This window comes from Pseudoliparis swirei, chromosome 12 (genome assembly GCF_029220125.1).
Source record: "Pseudoliparis swirei isolate HS2019 ecotype Mariana Trench chromosome 12, NWPU_hadal_v1, whole genome shotgun sequence".
NCBI lineage: Eukaryota > Metazoa > Chordata > Actinopteri > Perciformes > Liparidae > Pseudoliparis > Pseudoliparis swirei.
In genome coordinates, this window is record NC_079399.1 from 15,487,456 (window position 1) to 15,512,222 (window position 24,767).

At 40.9% G+C, this 24,767-nt stretch overlaps 1 protein-coding gene across 1 annotated transcript in view; it reads right to left on the bottom strand.

The window, feature by feature from the left end:
* LOC130202108 (disks large-associated protein 2-like) overlaps positions 1 to 24,767 on the bottom strand; it is a 103,411-nt gene that overhangs the window by 9,574 nt on the left and 69,070 nt on the right. Inside the window, exons 6-12 of the mRNA XM_056427361.1 lie at positions 16,601 to 16,645; positions 12,182 to 12,238; positions 7,928 to 8,286; positions 5,202 to 5,287; positions 4,652 to 5,118; positions 4,323 to 4,414; positions 2,496 to 2,648 (exon numbers count right to left, since the gene is read on the bottom strand). Of these exons, the coding sequence (XP_056283336.1) occupies positions 2,496 to 2,648; positions 4,323 to 4,414; positions 4,652 to 5,118; positions 5,202 to 5,287; positions 7,928 to 8,286; positions 12,182 to 12,238; positions 16,601 to 16,645 (1,259 nt within the window). The remainder of the gene's footprint in view (positions 1 to 2,495; positions 2,649 to 4,322; positions 4,415 to 4,651; positions 5,119 to 5,201; positions 5,288 to 7,927; positions 8,287 to 12,181; positions 12,239 to 16,600; positions 16,646 to 24,767) is intronic.

Here is a 24,767-nt window from a genome sequence, read left to right on the forward strand (position 1 = left end):
TTAAAGCAGGAAAATAATTATAAATAAGGAAACAAAACAAAAATAAAAACAACCATGCAACACTTCACCAACGTTGTCAGTAAATCATAAATTCGGTCCAACAAACAGATCTCTAGTACAAAATATATTGCAACGAGTTTTATTCACAGGGTATTGTTTTCTTGTTTTTATGTTGCTCAATATTTACTCATTTCAGCATACGGGTCATTAAAGCAGTGTTACATTAGATGTGCAATTTTGAAGCTATCACATTCTGCAGAAATATGACAGGGACTTTCAAAATACGGCTAAGCAATCCTGCTTTGCTACACCTACCTGTCCAGATGTAATCAGGGTTCTGGGTTTATGCAAGGCCAGCAAATAGCACCACTAGTCCCTGCTGTGGGCCACGTCCCATTTCTTTTTCCTCACCCATTAGTTGGGTTGTTGACAGGAAATCTCCGAATCATACTGCCTGTATGAATTTCCACGAAGTACAATTGGTTTAACATCACTTAATGCTGGTGATGTACCATTGTGCACTATTTCACTTACATGACCGCACCAGAAGCAGGTGATGAGGTACGATAATAATGGATGTGACGGATAAATATAGACAATATATACACTATCGTTCAAAAGTTTGGGATCACTTCGAAATGTCCTTATTTTTCAAAGAAAAGCATTGTTTTTTTCAATGAAGATAACATTAAATCAATCAGAAATACACTCTATACATTGTTAATGTGGTAAATGACTATTCTAGGTGGAAACGTCTGGTTTCTAATGAAATATCTCCATAGGTGTATAGAGGCCCATTTCCATCAACTATCACTCCAGTGTTCTAATGGTACATTGTGTTTGCTAATCGCCTTAGAAGACTAATGGATGATTAGAAAACCCTTGAAAACCCTTGTGCAATTATGTTAGCACAGCTGAAAACTGTTTTGCTGATGAGAGAAGCTATAAAACTGGCCTTCCTTTGAGCTAGTTGATCATCTGGAGCATCACATTTGTGGGTTCGATAAGACTCTCAAAATGGCCAGAAAAAGAACTTTCATGTGAAATTCGCCAGTCTATTCTTGTTCTTAGAAATGAAGGCTATTCCATGCGAGAAATTGCAAAGAAACTGAAAATTTCCTACAGCGGTGTGTACTACTCCTTCAGAGAACAGCACAAACGGGCTCTAACCAGAGCAGAAAGAGAAGTGGGAGGCCCCGTGCACAACTCAGCAAGAAGACAAGTACATTAGAGTCTCTAGTTTGAGAAATAGACGCCTCACAGGTCCTCAACTGGCAGCTTCTTTAAATGGTACCCAAAACGCCAGTGTCAACGCCGACAGTGAAGAGGCGACTCCGGGATGCTGGCCTGCTAGGCAGAGTGGCAAAGAAAAGCCATATCTGAGACTGGCCAATAAAAAGAAAAGATTGGTATGGGCAAAATAACACAGGCATTGGACAGAGGAAGATTGGAAAAGGTGTTATGGACAGATGAATCCAAGTTTGAGGTGTTTGGATCACACAGAAGAACATTTGTGAGACGCAGAACAGGTGAAAAGATGCTGGAAGAGTGCCTGACACCATCTGTCAAGCATGGTGGAGGTAATGTGATGGTCTGGGGCTGCTTTGGTGCTGGTAAAGTGGGAGATTTGTACCAGGTAAAAGGGATTTTAAATAAGGAAGGCTATCACTCCATTTTGCAACGCCATGCCATACCCTGTGGGCAGCGCTTGATTGGAGCCAATTTCCTCCTCCAACAGGACAATGACCCAAAGCACACCTCCACATTGTGCAAGAACTATTTAGGGAAGAAGCAGGCAGCTGGTCTGCTGTCTGTAATGGAGTGGCCAGCACAGTCACCAGATCTCAACCCCATTGAGCTGTTGTGGGAGCAGCTTGACCGTATGGTCCGCAAGAAGTGCCCATCAAGCCAATCCAACTTGTGGCAGGTGCTTCAGGAAGCGTGGGGTGAAATTTCAACAGATTACCTCAACAAATTAACAGCTAGAATGCCAAAGGTCTGCGATGCTGTAATTGCTGCAAACGGAGCATTCTTTCACGAAAGCAAAGTTTGAAGAAAAAAATTAATACTTCAAATACAAATCATTATTTCTAACCTTGTCAATGTCTTGACTATATTTTCTATACATTTTGCAACTCATTTGATAAATAAAAGTGTGAGTTTTCATGGAAAACACGAAATTGTCTAGGTGATCCCAAACTTTTGAACGGTAGTATATATATGACAGATAAAATGTCCCAAATTGTTCTCAATTAGACACGACTGATGTTTAAAAGAAAAAGTAAAACCTTTTAGAAGATGCTACTAGCTGACTACGCTGAACTGGTGTTGCCTCCTAAGAGTTTTCCCTGCAGTGATATGATGAGAATGATTAACCTCCTACTGGTCACACGCCTAAAAATGGAAGGCATATTTTGTTAGTTTAGTTTTCTCAAAAGCTGAGTGAATTCGTCTGGAACCCGTTCAGACCGATGAGTGTATGGATCCCGCTTCACCTTCTTATCTGGGTTTTCCTCCAGCTGCCACTGGTTGCTCTTGATCTGCTGCAGCTCATCAAACTTGGCAGTGACGTCATCAATGGAAAGCTGCAAGAGGTCCCAGAATCCAGCCAGGTCCTGAGATGTGGGTCTGGGCATGGCACTGGGGTCCTGAAGAGACAGTACAGCATGTCGTGGGTTGTTTTGTCTTCAAGTGAAATAATTGTCCTTCTTTGTTATGTGTAGGATTGCAGAACGCTAATTAAGATAAGATTAGATATTCCTTTATTAGTCCCAAAGTGGGGACATTTCAGGATCACAGCAGAGGGTGCACATTAGAGCATTAATTAAAAAAAAAGATAAAAATAAAACACAATAACAATACTAAATATACAGAGGAAACAATATATACACAAGGCAGTGACCAAAGTGAATTTCCAGCAGGTTAAAGTGTCCAGGAAAATAAAGGGCTGAGTGTGCCAAGATCTCCAGCGATCTACTGCAGAATTTTACAAAACATTACAAAATTAAACAAATGAAAATAAAGAGCCGTATTTGTATTACCTGTTCTTAACCAGCCTTACACCGAGTGTATCATACTTAAATTAAAAAGCAACGACACAAAGCTAAAATATTTCTAAATATTTGGAGAAAAAAGGAAATAAATGCTAAATCTGTTTTAAAATACAGCCTTAATTTTCAGGACATTATGCGCCTCATAGCCACCTCATCATTCTCACCACTGCGTGGCAGTACAGCACCGACGTCGGTTCACTCGTTCTCATTCGGACACGTTTGAAAGCTCAGGGCAATCTAAGGCTTGTCACAACCAATGTGAGACTTAATTCATCATCTTATTATCTGTGGGGAGAGAGTGCGGCCACCAAACCATCCAAAAGAGAGCACTGCACAGACTGACTGCACACACACACACACACACACACACACACACACACACACACACACACACACACACACACACACACACACACACACACACACACACACACACACACACACACACACACACACACACACACACACACACACACACACACACACACACACACACACACACACACGAGGCAGTGAGAGAACAGGGGATTCCACCTCCACAAGGTTTTGCACTTCATTCAAAGAAATTAGCAACGCTTTCGTGAGGTGTGATTAAGTGCCTGCCAGTCTCTTTTCACTGTACTTTCACCTCTAATGTATTTGCAGAAACATTCACACGTATTTCACGATCGCAGTCTCATATCTGCTGACTGTGTTAATAGAACAGGTCTGACTCTCTAGTCGACACACGGGCTAAACAATGAGAAGCTGTGGCAGTCCATTATTCAAACTCTGAGATCCCGTTCAGGGGGCTGCCTCCAGTAATGCAACGTCTCAACACAGGTGCTGCTAGCTATTGGAATTCCCCTTTCATTTACTGGCGGCAGAGAGAAAGCTTCACTATAGATCTCTGGGGTCTATTTCTGGACGGCGCATAAGTGTAGCGTCAAGCCGAGCATCTTCTCAGAGCTCTGACGAAGACAAGCCTATCAAGATGTTGAACCTGAGTCTGTGTTTTTTTTCCATATAACAAATTGACAGCACATATGTTAATTTGTTGTATGGAAAAAAACTGATAATCAACCAGATAATAAAATTAAAAGAAAACTCAAAAAGTGGAACATTCAGATGGCGCCATGTCAAACAAGTCAGGAGCATTATCAGGCACCAGCCGCCCTCATCACTGACAGTGAGCAAATCAAAAAAGTACAAACATTAGCTGGATGAAAAAGAAAAAGAAAAAAGAGCAGCCAAACTATTTGTTCTTGTTCACCAACACGTACTACTCACCAGATTCTGCTGGCACAGCCAGTAAAACTGCTGAAACTTTTGAGACATCAGTAGCTGAGCACTTCCCACTGCACTCCGGATTTTTCCTAGGACTGGTGGACACACACGCACACACACACAGTGAGAGAGACTGGATTTATGTCTGTCAGCTTGGTAGAGGCCGACATGTTGAGCAATGTCATTCACATGGATCCAATCTGCTCACGAAACACTGATCACAGTTCTGTGTTATCAAAGTCAACAAGACAGCGGCAATCAATGTTCACTTTGGCTCGTGCTATACAGAGAAAACAAAATGACCATCGGGCATATATCATGAAAGCATTGACCTGAGACCACTAAAGCAGCTCCCGTTTTGACAAGAACGTCGTTTCCCTCGGGACACTCACTCTCCTCTGTCAGGTCGTTCTCCTCCGCTTCTCTCTCCATCTCTTTGCACCTCCCCTCCAGCCGCTTGGTTTCATTGTGAAGGAGCTGCATGAACCAGCTGCCGTCCCTGCGGAGCGGGGACACTCGGCCGGCTTCGGGTCGCTCCAGACTGGGCTCGACCAGCCAGGGTTCAGGCTGTGGGCTGGTGGGCCCGCTGGAGGGCCGGTAGTCCTCCCGGTAACTGAACAGGCCTTGTGTGCGCACCGTGCGGACGGCCCCGTACTGAGTGGGCGTGCTGGGCTCAGAGTGGCGACCGAAGCCGCCGCCAAACTGCAGGCCCTTGTCCTCCATGGAGGGAAAGCCCTCCAACTCCATGTCTGCTTGCACTGCAGTGGTCACACTGTTGGAGCGCTTGAACCTCCCGTGCCTAGAATGCACAAGTGACGGGAACAGCGGTCAACAGCAGCAACTTTAAATGCACTATACTTTGACGAAGGACACGGTGTTTACCGTTTGTGATCCTCCACCTGGATCCCTATCGAGTGGAACTGAGGAAGGCCTTTGCTTTCGGTCTCAGAGTCCGTTACAGTTTCCACCTGGTCAATGCAGGAAAAAGAACATCACTACGTCATCATTAACACTACGAGAATGAACGGTCACACTCGAGTAGATGCACACGTCTATCATTCAAAATGGCAGCTTTACATTTAGAAATGTTGACTAGATTTCTTACTTATTACAGAAGATTTGAGGTTCCGCCATGAGAGATAATTGCCTTCGCATTGAAAATGCCGGAAGGTTATGTTTTGATCGCTGTGTATTTATTTATTTATTTGTATGCGTGTTATTCGCAAAACTCAAAAAGTATTGAACCGAATCCCATGAAATTTGGTGGGATGATTATTTATTATCCGGGGACCAGTTGATTAGATTTTGGGATCGATCGGGTCAAAGGTCAAAGGTCATGAACAGGTCAAAATCTTTCGCAGAACTCAAAAAGTATTGAACCGAATCGCATGAAATTTGGTGGGATGATTGTTTATTATCCGGGGACCAGTTGATTAGATTTTGGGATCGATCGGGTCAAAGGTCAAGGTCATGGAAAGGTCAAATCTTCTTGAATCACATGGAATTTGGTGGGATGATTGGTTATTATCCAGGGACCATTTGATTAGATTTTGGGATCAATCGGGTCAAAGGTCAAGGTCAAGGTCATGGAAAGGTCAACATTATTTTTTTTACCATAGCACGATACATTTGTATCCAATTGGCATGCAACTAATGCCAAAATGTTCATAATTCAATGCCCAATCTTGTGATATGCGAAGGTATGCGCTCTACCGAGTGCCCATTCTAGTTGTAACTGTTTTGGTTGCCAGAAAATGTCTTATTCGGCGTTCTCTTGTACTTAGCTCCAACCTCTTCTGTCACATCTGGTTGCTAAAAGCCAGGATGGCAACGGCCAAAAATGTCAGGGTGCCGTAGCCAGGGAGAGCTTGGACCCAAATGCCAACAACGTTTTAACAGAAGATTTATTTGTTTCCAGAATACAAGTCAGACATGAAGTAAACAGTACAACACACACAAACTAAACAGTACAAAGCCACCCTGGAGAATGAGACAAACAGGGTTCAAATACAGAGGGAGGTGCAGGTGATTGGACACAGGGGAACGAGACACAGGGGGACACAATGAGGGCGGGGTTGGCAATCACACAGGAGGAAACAATCAGGAACAGGGCAGACAATCACAGGGACAGGAAATGCAGGGAAACAGAGGACACGAGAGACAGGGACTTCAAGATAAGACACAAAACAAGACACAGAAACTCCGAATCATGACCAAAAAAAACAGATGGCGACGGCCAAAATGCGAAACGTGAGGCTTCAACGCTGCAGTTCACAAACCAATGCATGACTACCTAGTCATGGTTACTACATCCACTTCTAATGTACAGTCTTTATGTGATATAGGCCTGTGGTGATGCTGCTTGAACCCACAGGTGTCTTTTAAGTGCCTAACAAGAACCAGAGAGGAACACATTCAGGAATGAATTGCCACTCCCCACCAGTCCTTCAAGGTGGAGAGGTCAACCAGTGAAAACAAACTGTGTTTGAATCACAATCAAAACCACCCTGTAATTTTACCCTATGATACATAGTCTGGAGGATGCAATTTAGTGGTTTCCAAGGTTTTCACAATCCAGCTACAGCTTAATTGATTGCCTAAAATTGGTGTTATTGGTACCACCTGCAGTGTGGGTAGTTGCATGGATTTAAAGTTCAACCGTATCCAGGATTTTGGTACGAAGGAAACTAAAAATAGAAACATCAACTAACTGGCTCACGGCTGGATAGTATCCTCTCACAGCAACATTTGCGAGAGGACAGTCAATTCTTTTCAACACCATGCTCAGCGTTGCCCACAAGAGACGTCTGTGGGCGACATGCGGGAACAACATGGTCCACACGGAGAGCCTCTTTAAGTCAGACGTCAAAACTGAGGACATTTGAAGATGCCGGAGCGACTGAAGCACAGAAGGCCAAATCCTTACCGTGTAGTGGAACTGCTCGTTCAGGTACGGGCTCTAATACGATCAGGCCAAAGCTACCAGTAATGTCAACAATAACCAAGTATAACCCAGATGTGTACGGTAAGCAGCCAGATCACAAACTACAACAACAAGAGGAAGAGAGATCCTCATTTTGCTCGTCATCATTGCCGCTTTTGAATAAACCCTGTCCCTGTAATACCGCCTGCCACTTGTAAAGGTCAACATGCCTCTTGTGGAGTACTACAAACAGATTGGTACATTTGGGAATTTGTAATACTCCCCAAACAGAATGACAGGATTAACTCATGTGCATGTGTCGTGTTGTATTGCTCGTTCAACATTGTGAAGTCTGCCTGGGGATGTGGACATTGAGTAAGTCTTCAATTAAGAAACCTAATCCTCTTGTCAGATAATAATCTGATGGTGCAATGCAATTGAGACAACAACCTACAGGACATAACAATGTGCCTGTTGTGTTCTAATACAACTGATGTTGGGTTGATTTGAGTCACAGAGCTCTGAGAGATGCTCTTTACTGTGGCTGGATTGTACCGGGCACCTCTCATACATATGTACACTGAATCCTTTCAGCTAGGGCGAGATAGAAGCAGTCAGATGAGATTGGTATAATTAGCATTGAGGCTGGGGAGCGAGTCTGGTAGCAATGCTCGAATTCTGTTACCTGTATCCCAATCGAGGAACGGGGGGTTTTGAGGTACTCCTCGGCCTTTGACACCAGGACCGCTTTGTCACACGTCTGGACGGAGGTGTGGCTGCCCAAGGACGCATGCCTCTTGCCCGCTGCCGACTCCATGGCCATGGTGACAGCCTTGGTGCTGTCCAGGCTGTCCACGGAGCTGTAGATGGGGCGGCCGAGGCTATCCGTGGTCCACAGGCCGCCCCGCGGATGCCTGCCCTCCTGGTAGGCATCTTGGGTGGACTCTGTACTGCTCTGGGCTGTCACAGAGATAAGAGGCTTGGTGGTGGTGCGCGGGGGCACAGGAGGTGGAGTCTTCTTGTAACTGGGAGGATAGGATACCGCTGGATAGCACAAGAAGGATGAGAGGACGAGGACAAGGCAAGACAAGGGTAGAGGAAAAAATAAAACGTGAGGATGAAAAATGTGGCCAGAAGCTGACAAGGGCCAAGTGCTGCAGTTCACCTGGATCACACAGTGTGTGATGGAAGAGCGCCATAGCATGATGGGAGATTAGACATCAGGGCACTAGAGCACGAGAGCAATGGGAATGTAAGGACACGGGGAAAAGCAACAGCAGCTTTGTGTTATGTCCATTTATTGGGGAGCAGCAAGGATTATAGGAAAGATTTGCTCTTTTAAGTGTAAATGAGAATATGATGGTAATCCATCCAGATGGACCTCACAGCAGAGTTGGAAAAGCACCAACTTCACTGGCTGGATATCTTTGTTATTTTGCTATGATAAGGACTGAATTAGCATGTAGTTGCTCAGCATAGACGTTTTGAAAATTCTGGTAAATGTATTTTAAGAGATTAAAATACATCAAGTACATTTTCTCAAATTATTTCAAGAAGTTTTGTATCCACAATCCCCATAAATGAGTTTATTTCAAATGTTAACCCTAAATCTTTGATGATCATTAAGACATTCCCCCTGCAGTGCTTCTGATCAATTCATTTACTTGTGAAGCCTTGTACTAATTTCATTATTTATATACATGTATATAGTCAAATTAAATATGTATCAGGCCAAACATTACATTCCTATATACAGTAAGATTGTTGTGCTTTACCTATTTAAACACATGTTGTATACAAGTGTAAAGATGAAGGCACAACTCCTTACACACACACACACACACACACACACACACACACACACACACACACACACACACACACACACACACACACACACACACACACACACACACACACACACACACACACACACACACACACACACACACACACAAACCACTTTGGATTACAGGTAATTAAGTGCAATAAGAAATAAGAAACCACAGGGAGCTCTGTTAAGCTAAATCCAGTCACAGACTTGACTCCCTTCCAACTTGAAGGGGCTGCAGTTCTGCAAGACACAGTGGGCGGGTACCAAAATGAAAAGAGCACAGTGACTCACTCCACACGGTCTATTATTACATATTCTACCGATATGACTTACTTTCAAAACTGAAAATGTTACAGATTGCGTGTTGGCACCATGATACATAAAGCACTGCATTTTCCTCCCACCAGCATCTGTGCGTCTCGGTTACATTGCATGCGTTGGCCAATGCAACACATGGAAAATCAGGACATGGACATTTCCATATGGCTTTTCTAAAATGTTCTTGCTTTTCAATCATCTTAACTTAACAATATTAACTATCTGTGAAAAAAAACCTGTGAGGTCATGATGATTCTCTTATTTAGCGTCTTATTTACCGTTATCAGACTTTACGTTGAGTCAGCAGTACACAAATATTCTGTAATTCATTCATAAATGTTATGCTTGCAAATGGATTGACATTAGGAAATACATTTGTTTACTTATACACCTTATAAACTGGGCATAATTACACAATAAGGCGAATGTTATTGAGTGAAGATAGTTCATTTGCTGACTCCTCCTAAGCTGTCAAACCACCACAAAATACAATTCTGAGAGAACTGCTCTACTCAAGTTAACAAAATGTAAAAAAGAAAAAAATCAATGTCTAGCAATATGTTGTCTGGACACCAGATGTCCTCCAACTGGCTGCACCGAGCTGCTAGAACTACATTGTACACTACAAACGTGTCAAAAGTACTTTTATTGAGGTTGATTGGAGCAGTGGTTGAATGTAGCTCTGTACACTTACTAGCATACTTAAGTTATTTTTCCTCTGCCACAGAACTCACACTTGAGTACTATCGTGTTATGCTTCTTCATATTTCTACTTCACTATATTTCAAAAGTCTATTTTGCTTCACGCTACATTATTTCACAGCCACAGAGTTGATAGCTACAGAGAGAGAGCGAGAGAGAGAGAGAGAGATAGTGTGGGGGGAAAACAACCATTAACTTTAACACAATCACAGTAACTAGGTACTAGGTATGGGGTTGACATGTGTGGGTCCACATCCTTTAGCCTCAACACATTGCGAGATCAAAGTGTGTAGACTTCTGTACCGCTCTATTCACACGTAAAACCTACAGTTGAAGTAAATGCTTTTTAATGTCGAGTATAGCCTACAATCAAACACAAAATATCTCCAATGAGAAGATGGAAAGGGCAACACATTACATTTGCAGGTGTACAGCGGTTTCCCTTTGAAATGCTCCGGCTTTCATTTAAAGTGAGTCTGATGCGGCGTGCCCTTCGTGTGGTCAGTGAGGACTCGCTGTGTTTGAATGAGGCTGTTTGGTTTAGCACTGCTGCACCGGGCAGTTTAGTAAACAGAGCCACCCACCGGACGTGCAGCCAGACTAAGTGGACCTGAATGTCACGCTATTATATTGTGTTGCCGCTCGGCTTAAGAGCTTGTGTGGTATTACAACGACACATTGACGACCCGGGTAGTGTCTGCCTTCAAAACAGGCTTTTTGACGCATCCTCTGCAGGGGAACACAAATCAACCCACCTACCTACAATTTATCCTCATGTAATCTCCTCGCCGCATATCCAATATAGAAACTTTTTGTTTCCATTTCTAACTTCATCAACTCTCACGGTGAATCAATAGTGGGCCTGACACAACGTTTGCCTCCAGCAGCATGGTGTCGGTGTCGGTGTCGGTGTTGTCTCCCAGGCGGCACCGTTGACAAGCATTGAGAATAACTATATAGAAATAGCCAATCTTCTTGCTGATAGTCTTATATAGAGGCATTGTATATAAATATACACTACCGTTCAAAAGTTTGGGGTCATCCAGACAATTTCGTGTCTTCCATGAAAACTCACTTTTTTTTATCAAATGAATTGAAAATTGAATAGAAAATATAGTCAAGACATTGACAAGGTTAGAAATAATGATTAATATTTGAAGTATTAATTTTGTTCTTCAAACTTCAAGCTCAAAGGAAGGCCAGTTGTATCGCTTATATCACCAGCATAACTGTTTTCAGCTGTGCTAACATAATTGCACAAGGGTTTTCTAATCAGACATTAGTCTTCTAAGGCGATTAGCAAACACAATGTACCATTAGAACACTGGAGTGATAGTTGATGGAAATGGGCCTCTATACACCTCTGGAGATATTTCATTAGAAACCAGACACTTCCACCTAGAATAGTCATTTACCACATTAACAATGTAGAGAGTGTATTTTTGATTAATGTTATCTTTTTGGAAAAAAACAGTGCTTTTCTTTGAAAAATAAAGACATTTCTAAGTGACCCCAAACTTTTGAACGGTAGTGTATATAGAGGCATCAGTATTCAATTGAAATGTCTTTCATAACCAGTTAAAAGATCCTTGCAGTGACTCTAACCTTGGTTTTTAAACTAGCATATTCCTCGTGAGGCAGCAGCAGCAGTGGACGGTGAGTTTTGTCAAAGAATATATAGGAAGTCACAGGAATATTTAACTTTCATTGCACAATATGATAAATACATAATACAAGTACACATCAAAGTAGTGTGCACTGCAGTTGTTTGTTGTCCAACTAAGCCAATCAGCTCTTTGGTCGGGTGTGTTTCCCATCATGCCCTGTTTTCTTGCAGTCGGTCGAGAGCGGCTGCCGTGTTGCCCCACACATGCATGACGTCAGAGAAGTTGGGATCAACTCGGACACATTTTACTGGCTTGGAAACCGGAATATATTAAATACATTTTACCTTTCTTCTTTACTTCATCTGAAGAAAACGCAGTAACTGCACCCACTGATGTATGCCCGCAACTGAAATGTAGCTTGCAAAGAGAATTGCTGCTCGTATGTAGAGAAAGAGAGGAGGTGGAGACGGGCTGGTACCTGGAGGTGGCTGAGCGCGGTCCACACTGCAGGAAGAAGGCAGTCGAAACTGAATCCCTGCAAGGAGCAAGCAGTGCCAGTTAGAGAGGAACAATGCACACCAACAGGGAATCTTTCTGTACCTACCATAACTAACTCCAAGAGGTCTACAACTCGTTGAAACATATTTACACAATGCTTTCTTAAGGCCTATCCAGTAGTAACAGGCAGGGAGAGAGAGAAACACAGAGCTGCTCAATTAACAGTGTTAGAAATGGGTCACATCAATTTGTTTTTCCTTAATTTTGAATGTGCATTTGGCCTGTAATGATTTCATATGAGTGAGTTACAGTAATAGGCCTTTAGTCACTGCTTCACCACATGTAAGAAAAAGAAGAGAGATGCTGATTTCTGTCAAGCATTTTCTGTGTTTCTGTCTCAAAATGCAGACAAAACTTGCAACTTGATGAGCAATGCTCATAGGCAGCAATTCTCCAGGAGGTGCCTCAACCTTGTTTAGGTGAAATCAAAACATATTGCCAGGGGGATTTCAATACATTTGTCTGGACTTTGTACTTCTTCAGCCCTATATCACCAAAAATTTCACAATTAAATTAGGAAGTGGCAAAAGATGATCCAATATTGACCAAATTAGCAAAGACAATAGAAATCAGCTTTATTGTCTTAACAAAAATAAAGTTTTACGCCTTTTGAAGAATCAATGTATACCAAGGTTGTTAAGAATGTTGCCCATCTGCGTTGCCCTCATATGCTGAACATATATCATTAACCTCCAGATCAATCCTTACAAATCAGGCACGAGATAACATGCATCATCTGAATCTGAAAACAGACAGCTACACATGATCTTATTCTACATATAAGACATTATCGAAACATAAATATTTAACAAAAATATTCAGGATTTAACAAAAACTATTTAAATTGTTCCAATTTATGTTTTTAATGGGCAAAATAATTCTTATTTTCCCATTTTGGGATATTATATGAAGACATTTTCAAAATTCAAGTATTAAACTTGGTTTATTATCAGTACAGTGTGTCTCCTGAGAGACGCACAGAACATTGACATTTTTGGAATATAAGGCCAAAAATATGTCATGTAAAGACAAACATACACACTTAGAAGAAGAGACAGACAATCGTTATAATTAACTACTTAATTAGCCACTCCACAACTGGAGGAAAATGACACCAACATGAACTTAAATAGGACAACTTCATTCTCTGGCAAGTGGTATTGTTGTAGCTCTAACAGAAATGAGGCTCAGAGAGAAGGCAAACAAAGACAATCAGACAAAATGTGTTGAGAGACAGAGACAAAGAACATGTTTCTAAACGTAAAAGCAAGACAGTCTATCCGTCTATTCTTTTTAATTATTGTCTGCCTCTAGTGAAGCAAATAATTAGTCTATTGAAAAACGGTTGCCTGGAGTTCTACTTTTCACATTAAAAAAATTATTATACTGCCGTTTACTTACTTTGCATTTGGTTGCATGAGCTTAAGCCACACTTTACATGAACGGCAAGTACCTTGCTGCACTTAAAAAACATGTCATGGAAAATGTCATTATAATCATGCTCTAACTTCACCATGTGAACATGAGAAGTGCCGCCGTGATGCATCTTGGGTAATGTAGGTACGATTAAAACGACGGTACTTACATTGACTTAATGTAAAGTGTGACCTAATACCATTTCATAAAGGTTTTGGTACAGAAAATAAAAAACAGACCTTCCCTCTCGGCTCTTTCAACAAAAGGCCCCTCAAACCTTTTTGCTCCTTTGTGGCCGAGACAAACATTTCAGAAGAAAAAAAACGTTGCAACGGTTCTGACTGCGTCTCCTCCCCGTCCGACTCCCTCCATTTGTTCTTGCCATAGTTGTGGACTCAGACTGGCACAGAGGCTGGTGAGATGCTGTTCCTACTCGGGTCGGGGGTGGGGGGGCTTAATGACGTGCGATGACTGATGAGCTGCATGAGCATGGGGGCTGGAGATGTAACACGGTGAATGTCCCTCAGGATTTAATATAACTGCATCCTTTGTTTGACTTCAGACTGTATTAATCATGGAAACTGAGTGATGATGTAGCTCCGCTCCATGTTAGCGAGGGTACAGAAAAAAATACACATTTATGTCTTATCCTCCATTTGTCTATATTATAGTAATTACATTGCACCATCATTGTAGTCTAAAGCCTAAGACCCACGGCCTACGGCTTCATCTATTCACATTATAATGATTATCTCCCTCTCCTGCAGTGAGAGCAATGAACAGTTGCATTCTCAGGACAAACAAGTTGGACGCCTTGCTTCTATTTGACATAATTGCATAAATGTTGCACTCTAACTTTATATTCTCATGAATTCAAAGTAGCTTGTTTATCGTTAGGCATCACAACTTCCTTAATGTCACCAGAACTTGACAAAAAGCATGTATTCAAGGATTGCTGTAGATCTTACATTGTATCAGTAAAATGTATATTCAGACTCCAGGATGACATGAACATGTAATCTTGCTTGCATAGAAAGTCAAAAATGTGCTTTTATTTTGAATATTTTTTCTGCTTACCTTAATGGGATATATTTGGTTTGCATAAAAAACATATATCGCAACAGGTAAAATATATTAATGTGTATAGATAAAAGAAAAGTGATTATTGTATTATTGTATCTGATCAATGTTACTATACCTGAAGATATTTCCTCCGGCCGAGGATTAAACTTGAGTATGGCGCTGATGGTTAGCAAAGTTGGATGAGTGGATGGATCTATAAATGTGTTGATGGAAGGATGGATGATTTGACATCGGACAGCTAGCAGGACTTGAGGGTGTGTATGCTGTCGGTCAGTGATTCCAGCTGATTCTGCTGGATTTACAATTGTTTTAATGTAGGTTTGTGTAGCCCCTTTTTCAAGAGTCGCACAACAAAACAAGCATGTTGTTCATAGCCACATACATATATACATACAGTGGTGATGCCCCCATGGATGCAAGGTGGATTAACCGTTTATGTATGAATTATCACAACAAACCAATGCAAATCAATGGTCCGAAAGTATTATTTCAACACTTTCAAATAACACCGGGAACCTTCGCCGAAAAAAAGGAAAATGAACGTAAACACAAAGCCCTGCTCGCAGCCCCTAGAAGCTGTAGAGTTCATTGTACCTTGTGACCACAAGTGTTGGACAACACAAAGACCATTTGACCGTATTGCTGGTGTTACCAATAGTGGAGTTGAACGGATATGTATGTCTAGCATGTGGGACTAGAAGAAATGACAAAGAGCTGTAAAAAATGAACATGAAGAACCTCTTGAAGAAATCAATCTCCTGGGTAGATTTTCTTCTAAGCTTCCTGTTCGCTGAAAATATTTTGAGGTGACATTTTATTCTGAGAGTGGCACTAGAATATTTAAACAGTTCATTCATTAAACATTTCATTCAATTGGAGTGTGCGTGTGCTTCGAACAGGTGTACACATCATGGTACACGTGGAAACTTTGGCCTGGTGGTGGCACGATAGGAGAGGTCATGGGTTCACCAAAAACTTAAGGATTTATCCTTTGGGGATCTGAATATCAACAAATATTAAATAACTTCTTTAATATGTTGCTTTGAACGAAGGTGTTGGAAAGATAAAACCTATTTTCTAAATATAATTTTATCCCACACAATGTGCATAGTTTGTCATATGATTGTATGTTTTAGATAAGCTGTGTAAACCATTCAAGAAGCGGCATTGATTTGTGCTGGTTTGTAGAACAAAGCTGTTATGTTGGTCATAACCGGCCTTGCTGCATGCCAGGTTAGTTCAAATAAAGACACACTACTGTGTGCTGATTTTATTCCCCTCTGTTCGCTTAAAGAAAATGTATACAATGGTTAAAGCAAGAGGGTGAATTACTACTGATACCAATGGGTTTGGAAAGAACAGTAATATCAATCATAATAAATAAAAACAAACCAACTCATTTCATGGATTTTGGAAAATGCTTCATGCACATCTCAGTTAAAGTATAAACCAGTTGTGCAGAAGCGATTTAAAATGGAATAGTTATTCTTGTGTCTCACTGTTCAGAATACAGTAGACACTGTACAAGGAATGCCAGTGTGCTAACACCAGGCCAACATGTGGAACAGTACAGGATTCAACACATGTTTTAGTGTTGTTCTTTTAGTTCGTTGAACTCATTATCCAGGACTAGTGCAAAATCTGGAAAATTCCACTGAATTCAATGTGGAAACAGATGAAAACATTTAAATATATTATATAGACTTAGTGAGTATGACAGCATTTTCAAGTAATGATAGATCTTATTTTTGTGAAAAATGTAAATGAGTCGGACAAAATGTATGGAAAAAGTGTATTACAACATATATTAAAAAAAAGATAGAATAAAGCGGTTCCCTACCAGACCTACCGTACTCTCTACGCCCCCCAGCTAAGCTACGGACGCCTAAAATGGGGGGGGAAAAGAAAAAAGAAACAAACAAACAAACAAAAAGGTGATAGCTTAGTAGAAAAGCAATGCATATTGAGAGGGTCAAAGTAAAAGACACTGTGCCTGGCCCATGAGGTGTATGTGCGCTGTGTTAAAGTGTGTAGTCCTCCCTATGGACACTAAAGATATTATTTATGCTATAAGTCATTTTTATCTTTTGATGCCATTGTAAAGCTATGACCCCCATTTTGCCTTTTTTAATTACCATAAACATAAACATCATAAACATTTTAATCCATTGTTTGATATCAATATATGAAAAATACATAAGGCCAATAAAAGTTGTAAATGAAAATTCACAAGAAACACCACCACATGAAGCAAATAAAGAAGAGCAAAAGCATCACACACTTTGTTTCATTCGTTTAACAAAAATAAGCAGAAGCTAACAAATGCAGGCTAAGGTATGACTTTCAAAAAGTGCTTTATAACTTTGATAAAGTCTGATCGCTAAACAATTCAGTCCGAGATCCCTAAAAATTGCAAAATGATGCAAAACAGAGTAGCATGTTTTCTCCAAGAAAGCTTCAATAACTGCAGGAAGAGAACATGGGGTAGAAAAGGATTTATATTCAAGCGGTGTTACAGGTTCAGGGGAGATCAGACTCTTTCAAAAACCTTTGTCCCAATAGCTGGACGTCAGAGTTGGCACAGTTGTTGCATCAGATCTCTGGATACCAACAACATGTAAACAAAAACTCATGGGGCAGTTGACTACACACGGTCACATATAAGGGAGACAGTTCAGAATTTCTTACAAATAATTATATTTTGCATTACACAAAATATGGTTGCATGGTCAAAAAATAATTTAAAATACCCTTTTGTCTATTTTTTTCAGCCTTTGTTAAATGTACATCTTTCAGGTATATATTTTTAAAATAATGCTTCAATATCTGTATTTTGCTACATTTCAACTTGTTTTAAGGGAAGGGTCATTTCTTTGGGCTAAATGATGAAATAACAAAACAGTGGATTAAACTTTGTTTAAAGCATGGGTGAGTTCCCTGGGATCAATAAATCACCATTTTGGTGTTCAATTAGATATCTTTTTTGTTGTTGTAATGTTAAGCATTTGTAAAGCATTTCCAATTATGTTACCACAAGCTTTGTTTCCTAATTTTGCTGTACAGTCGCTAAATTAATTGACAATGATACACTTATGGTTGTTTTTCTTTTGTATATTATGAAAGCGCACGGATGCTATCACTATGCATGAATCTCAAGAATCTCACCAACAAACTCTTTGAATCTAGTATACATAGAAGCCAACATGGGAAAACACTGGGAACACTAAATCGACCTTAAGTGTGGCCCCTTAGCTCATGCAAAAATAATCCGAATTAATATTTTTTTTAATAAAATTTAAAAAGCCACCATATTTTCTGAAAACATCATTCCACTCCCGGCATTGATCACTCGAATGTAAATACCTAAAATCAATAACTGAAAAAATATAGATGATGTAAAATGACGACAAAGAACAAAGGACTTGCATAGAATGAACAAATGTAGTTTGGTGACATCATGATTGATCAGTCTTCAGCACCTTTCAAATAAGTATGCATTCTCCAAACAAACAATGGGAAAAGATAGTAAAGTATGGAATGCCACTGCAATCCCCTCTTAATCATTCAAAAAGCAAAAAAATGAATACAAGCCTTCAGAGAGCCTTTGCCCAGTCCATAAAGAAAAACTCAAACTTGAGTTTATTTGGGTTTATAACAACAATAAATAGATTATAAACTTTTTAAAATACTTATTCTGTATTGCAAATGATGGCAATATTGGAATTTATTCTGTACCTATTATTTGTTGTACCAAAACCTCAAGTTCCCAGTTCTGAGCACAACATGCCTCAACATAGTGTTCCTCTGTAACACAGACGTGAGATTATCAAGGCAAACGAGTCATCAGCTCAGGTTGGATGAGTTACTGCAACATGTGTGTGGGGCGGAGCGACTGCATTAACTGGAAAGGAAATGTCAGCCTCTCTTTCCTCCATGGCTTCCACTTTAATTCTTATCTTACCTCGAGTACAACCTTTGTATGAATATCATCTTTTTCAGAATGCCACTTTTTCTGCAAGTATTGTCTTTTGGCCGCGCAAAAGAGGGGAAGAAGACCTACTCTATAAAGTGAGAGATGATGCCTCTCCTTTTATTGAAAGTCCTTTTGAAGGGTTCTGGGGTCGGATGCACACAGGCTTCCCATGGGCCTGTGCTGCAGCGATCGTCCAAAGATAAGTGCTGTCGAGCGTGGAGATATTGGTTGTTGGCCTCAGTATTACAGTAACTTTGGTACGCCATGTTGGTGCAATGGGACAGTGGACTAGATGAGTGGAAGAGGGGGATGCCAGTGGCTGATGAGCAGCTTTTATATTATGGATAACAGACTAAATGAGCAATTGGCCAAATCCAGCAAATGATTGAGGGCTCCCCGTCATTTAGGTTCGACCGGAGCCCGGCTGAGCCATCACTAGTGAGGCGGTGCTTTTCATTCAGTGGTACTATACTGCCCCTCTGGCAACATGTAGGAGAGGTAGAGGCCCTCAGTGGCTCTGATTGTCTACTTATAGGGGCCAATGTTTCTCTTTTATCTTTCAGCAGTGATAAACCACCCCAGCATGAAAAATTGCACCGTTACTAGAGAAACGTGGCATTTAAAAAAAAGTGGTTTATGGGAGAATTAAGTCCAAATCTCTTCACACAATTTTCCAAAACTCTAATTTTCCTTTTTCCTCTGGAAGGTAAACGGATAAATAAGACACTGAAACAAACTTTTAAGAACCTCCAGTCCTCACTGCAAGAACAACAACAGTGGAAACACTGGGATGAGCTAACAAACTTCCCTTTTGAGATGCACAGACAGCGAGATGATGAATATGATGAAATAAATGAAGACAGACCTTGAAGACTGGAGAAAGTGCGGTGTTTGGTTTAGAACCACAATTACTATTAGAACCCCTCTCAGCGCTGTTAGAAATGGGTGTTGATAACGGCCAACAGTACAAGTTTTGAATATAAGTTTCTCTATATACAAAATGGTACATTTATATACATATACAGAATTTGAAAATGAATACAGTTTGTGCAAATATGAACTGAAGCCAATACATTCACACTTCCCGATCACAGAGTCTCCCTTGCTCTTCCCTCTGCACGTGCCGTTAGACTCGGTCTGGTATCGGTCACAATTGATTTATCGTAAACAATCTGAGCCGAGGACTAAGTCCCCGACGCAGTGAGACAGTGTTATCCATCAGTGGTCCAGTGAAAAGACTTTCACACATGTTTAGAATAACTTGTCGTCAGCACTATCTAATTAGTTTTATTATTATCAAATGATGATACAGTTACTTCCTTTGTAAATTGGAAATTTTCAAAATGCCCATTTCAACTGGACCTGGCTACAAAATGGATGAAGGCAATGGAAAAGAAATGCTTTGATTAGAACAACTAACTAATTATATATCAATGTATTCATAAATAATGTATTCATCTTTAAAGCACTCTTTAAAAAACTAGGGTTTATAAATTTATTCACAGTATTTTTTCAGTATACTCAGGTGCTTAGAATAATGTTTCTACAGGAAGAGAAACTGGAATGAACATGAGCTATTTATTTAAGGACGTCTCACCTCACAATGGCTGATTATTGAGTTTTATCATTAAGAGACCCTCAGATTGCCGATCATATTTACTTCAATTGACTTTTTCTCTGAAGGTTGGGGTATCTAAGACAGCGGAGGGAAGATGTTGCTGCACTTGTTGGCACTTGAGGATCTGAGCATCAGCCACATTCTCTCTCACATTCTTATGTCACCTCATTCTGGTGGAACGCAAAGTCATTCTCGTTTAATCCACGGCTAACCAAGACACTTGTAACCTGCTCAAGAGATGACAGACTCTGTGTCTGCATAGAGTAAAGGGACATCTAACAACAACTGAGCCCTGCTTCTCTTGGCAAATGTCAGGTATTTACCCTGACTTCCTCATCTCGTTTTACAGTATGCGTACAATGGGAATGATTAAAATGACATAGACAGATATGACATGGGCCCACTGGTGTACTTCCTGCTCCACAGTTCTAGACTAGCACTTCTGTGACCACCTGAGTGGCCACCTATGTCTGCTTGCTTATGGGTCTTTTGATTTATATTGATCTCCCATGGGAAATCCTCGATTGGAAATGGGCTGGCAGGGCTGCCTGACCCCTCTGGCGTGCTCTCGGGGGTTCCCTCTATGATCTCAATTCGGGGGGCGGCCATCAAATCCACAATGCTGAAGGGTGCTGGATCTGGTTGGCACATCACTGACTTGTCCTCTTTATTCTGTCGAATGGACCAACTTGAGCCTGCTTGAATTCCTATGGACACTCTGTCGTCTGTCTGTGTGGTGCTGTCGTAGCAAGGCTCCCGGCAGAAAGTCCACATGTTGTAGCACTGAGTAAAGTTGAAGAAGTTACTGTTGAAAGTCTTCAATTCCCCGCAGACGTCTCTACGCAGCTCCGCCAGTTCATAGCGCATTGCTGAGATTTCATCCTTCCACTGCATGTTGAAGGCAGCAACCATGTTCGCAGACTCTTTAAAGGCCGGAAGGGCCTGAGGGACCGGCGTCTCAGGGTCTAATGGTGAGGGGGCCCGATATGAAGGCGGAGACGGCGGTGGCACGGAGATGGCTGTAACGGTGGAGCTAGTACTGTGATGACTGCGAGCAGCAGCAGTCTCTCTCTCCAGCCTCTCCAGCTCCACATAGGCAGAGGAGCTAGCACCGTCATCATCCTCTATCATGTCGTCATTTAGTAAAGAGATCCCATCCATTAGATCATATCCCTCTGGAAGAGAAATTTGAATATGCAAAAAGAAGGACATTCAAAGTGAAAGGAACAGCTGGAGTGAGATTTGATTTGGATTCTGAGCTAGAAAACAAACACATATCTATGGAAAACATACAGTATGTGAGTGGCAGGTAATTACAAAGACGTACAAGATCATCCCCAATGTTGTTCCTGTTTGGTTTTAAGCTGTAAGCGATTGAATTGGGGATGATATTTCACCGTTGACTGGTGTGCTGTTTAAATATGTCTGCACCAGAGTAGTAAAGAACCGAGAGGTAACTGAGTAGTGTCATACATTTCCAAATGTCTGTCCATTTGTGATCAATATCTAAGTGTATTGTTTGTGGAGTTCATAACAACATGTTTTGGGAAGTTGCTGTGAAATATTTAATTGAACTTTCTGTGGTGCATTTGACGGAAAATCCAAAATGGGTCATCTCCAAGCAATAGAGCTACTTCCTGTCAGAGGAGTACAGAATAGACAGCACCTTTTTTTAAATGTAACTTAACTAAAGCAATAACGGTTGTCATTAAACTCACATACTGTCGGCTTTTCCCAATGTTTTTACACTGCCTTCTCAGTCATCTCGAGGCTTCTTTCCATCTTTTCACTGCACAGCACAGCAAAGAGTGGAATTAAACATGAAATACATCAATTGTTACCAAATCATGAATCCATTTTCTGAGTAACCCTTTTCTCAAAACATATCGAAAGTGATTATTTTGTGCCATTTTGTGCAAAAGAAAAGATGTAAAGGAAGTAAAAGAATCACAACCCACTGGGTCAAGAAGCAGATATGAACCCTATTGAACATATCAGGTCCAAGGTGGCTGATTAGACCATGTGGAGTAAGTAACCCGGGGAGGGGAGGGGTCTCTCCCCCCTTCGGGGCTGCACCAGGGAGAGGCTGCAATCCCACAGTCAAAGACAGCTGACAGACTCAATGCCAAGGGTTATTTCGACTGCCATACGTGGCGTTTTTAAAAGAAGTCAAATTAACGTTAAAAAAAATAACGTTCACACATGTACAGCAGACGCATGCTGCTCTCACAAAGGATTGGAGACGGTGGCAATGCGATAACATTCAGTGCTATTTTATGGTTGCCATATGGATACACTCTGAAAAGTTTGAGAAGTACATCTCTCATACATTTACACTTAAAATGTGGTCGAAGCACACTTAAAATAGAGACATGGTAAACAACTCACAAAAGCCAGCATCGCATGTATCACTGTAATCAATATTCAAAGATATCAAGGTTTTAGGAAGACATTTCAAAAGTCTGAGGTTTTGTGAGTTGTTTGGAACCGTGTTTGCTACTTAGGATAACATAATGAGATATCTCGACCAACTATATCAATATAAACTCTATGTATCTATAGTTTTTATTGAGAAGGCAGTGCAAAAACACACATATACATAGATATATGTATGCGTGTCAACATTAAAATACCTGCAACAATCATCACTGATGCCTCCAGTTGTTCATTCCACCTGGTTATCCTTCAAGAGATGGATGGTCAAATGGAGAGGGGTTTGCTGCTCGTCTGCCCTATGGAGCATGATGGGATATCTTCCCCACTCAAGGGCCCACTAGTCTCACACGGGGTTTGGTTCATAAGCCGCTTACAATTCACTTATAACCTGGAACTAAATACTAACATAAAAACATGATTCCAGGAATCAGTGTTTTTCTTAGCCAATGTAGTCCGGATAAGTAACTTAATTTGTTATTTAATTACAGTGCAAAGAGTACACCAAAGGAGGAATATAATTTAGAGTGTTGCTTGACTGCGGTGACGGTGCTGTATACAATTAATCACCATCCAGGGAACCTTTCATCTGGGTTGCTATAACCTTATCTGACATAGAGTAATTGATGCATCATGCCAATCTTCAAAATACAACTCCAAAACATATTGTACAGTCAACTGCTTGTTTTAGTCCACATCGAGCTGACAGATTTGGAGCAGAGAGTTAAATGAATAGAGTTCAGCAAATAAGACAGTGGGATTGGAGAACACTCCTTTATCCTCAATACTCGTCACATCCAAGAAATCGTAGATGGAAACCCAATTGAATATGAAAGAATTCCAAAAACAAAAGTCCAGATTTTAAGAGAAAACAAAATCCACAAAATTAGTAAAAGTGCCATTGTGTCCAATATTCAATTGACAGAAAAGTGTACAAAAACAATGAAAATCCAGGTCATAATAATAAAAAAATGCACATAATTAAAGAAAAATGTTTCAATAGGGTTCATAGCTTTACTCTTGCAGGTTAAACACCAAATGCACTTAGTGAGGGAGTTACTGGAAAGACTGCTCGCACAAAGAACCTGAAATGATAATTGTATATTGCTTGCACTGCATTGTACAAAACCATGACAATCTTGCATGCTGTATTAAAAAAGCAACACGTAGGACTTATAAATATGTGAGTCCTTAAACAGAAGGTGTTGTTTTCAGAACATGTTGATTGTGGCTTAACTGTCGTATTGTAATTGCGCCTAAAAATACGTCAGTTAAAAAATTAGTTTGTTGAACTGGAAACTTGCAGTTGATGTTGACGACAGTTCATCATCAACTTTAGGAAGTCCTCTGATAAACTTTGCTTACAATTCATTCGTTATTTTGACTGAGATTTGCTTTTCATACAACACGACACTGCAAGTAATTGAAGGTAGTACTTCTCACACGCGAATATACCAGTATCAGTAGGTTCCTTTGTGCAACCAGTCCGTGTTATAGTCTCTAGAGGTTGTTGACTTACCTTAAATTGGTTACAAGATTGTTCTTTTTTAATTTATGTATGAGGTCAATGACCAGGTCGGGTTTAAAGCATATGCTAATGTGTTGGTGCAGCTGAGCACAGGCGAAGGGCTTGTATCCTCTGAACACCAATATGTCAACAATCTACCGCTCCCCTACCCCTGGCTCATTTCGGTCCTCACCCCCCCGGCTCCCCTAAGTAACTCACACGCTTGGCACAACACATATATAGCACCACAGTTTAACATGCTCAGGGTAAGGCCTGTTCCTGTTAGGCATGCCATGGTGTGTGGCTGTGTTGTAATAGTGTGTACCGTGAGCGTGTGTTTTGCCACCTCAGTGTTTATGCGACCCTCCCCCCCTTCATTAGTCTACAGCTTGGCAACGCCACAAGTGGCCAACCAGAAGCTAATGATGCATGAATCGTGCAAAGTAACACACAAGCAAATCCATCTCAGCAATTTG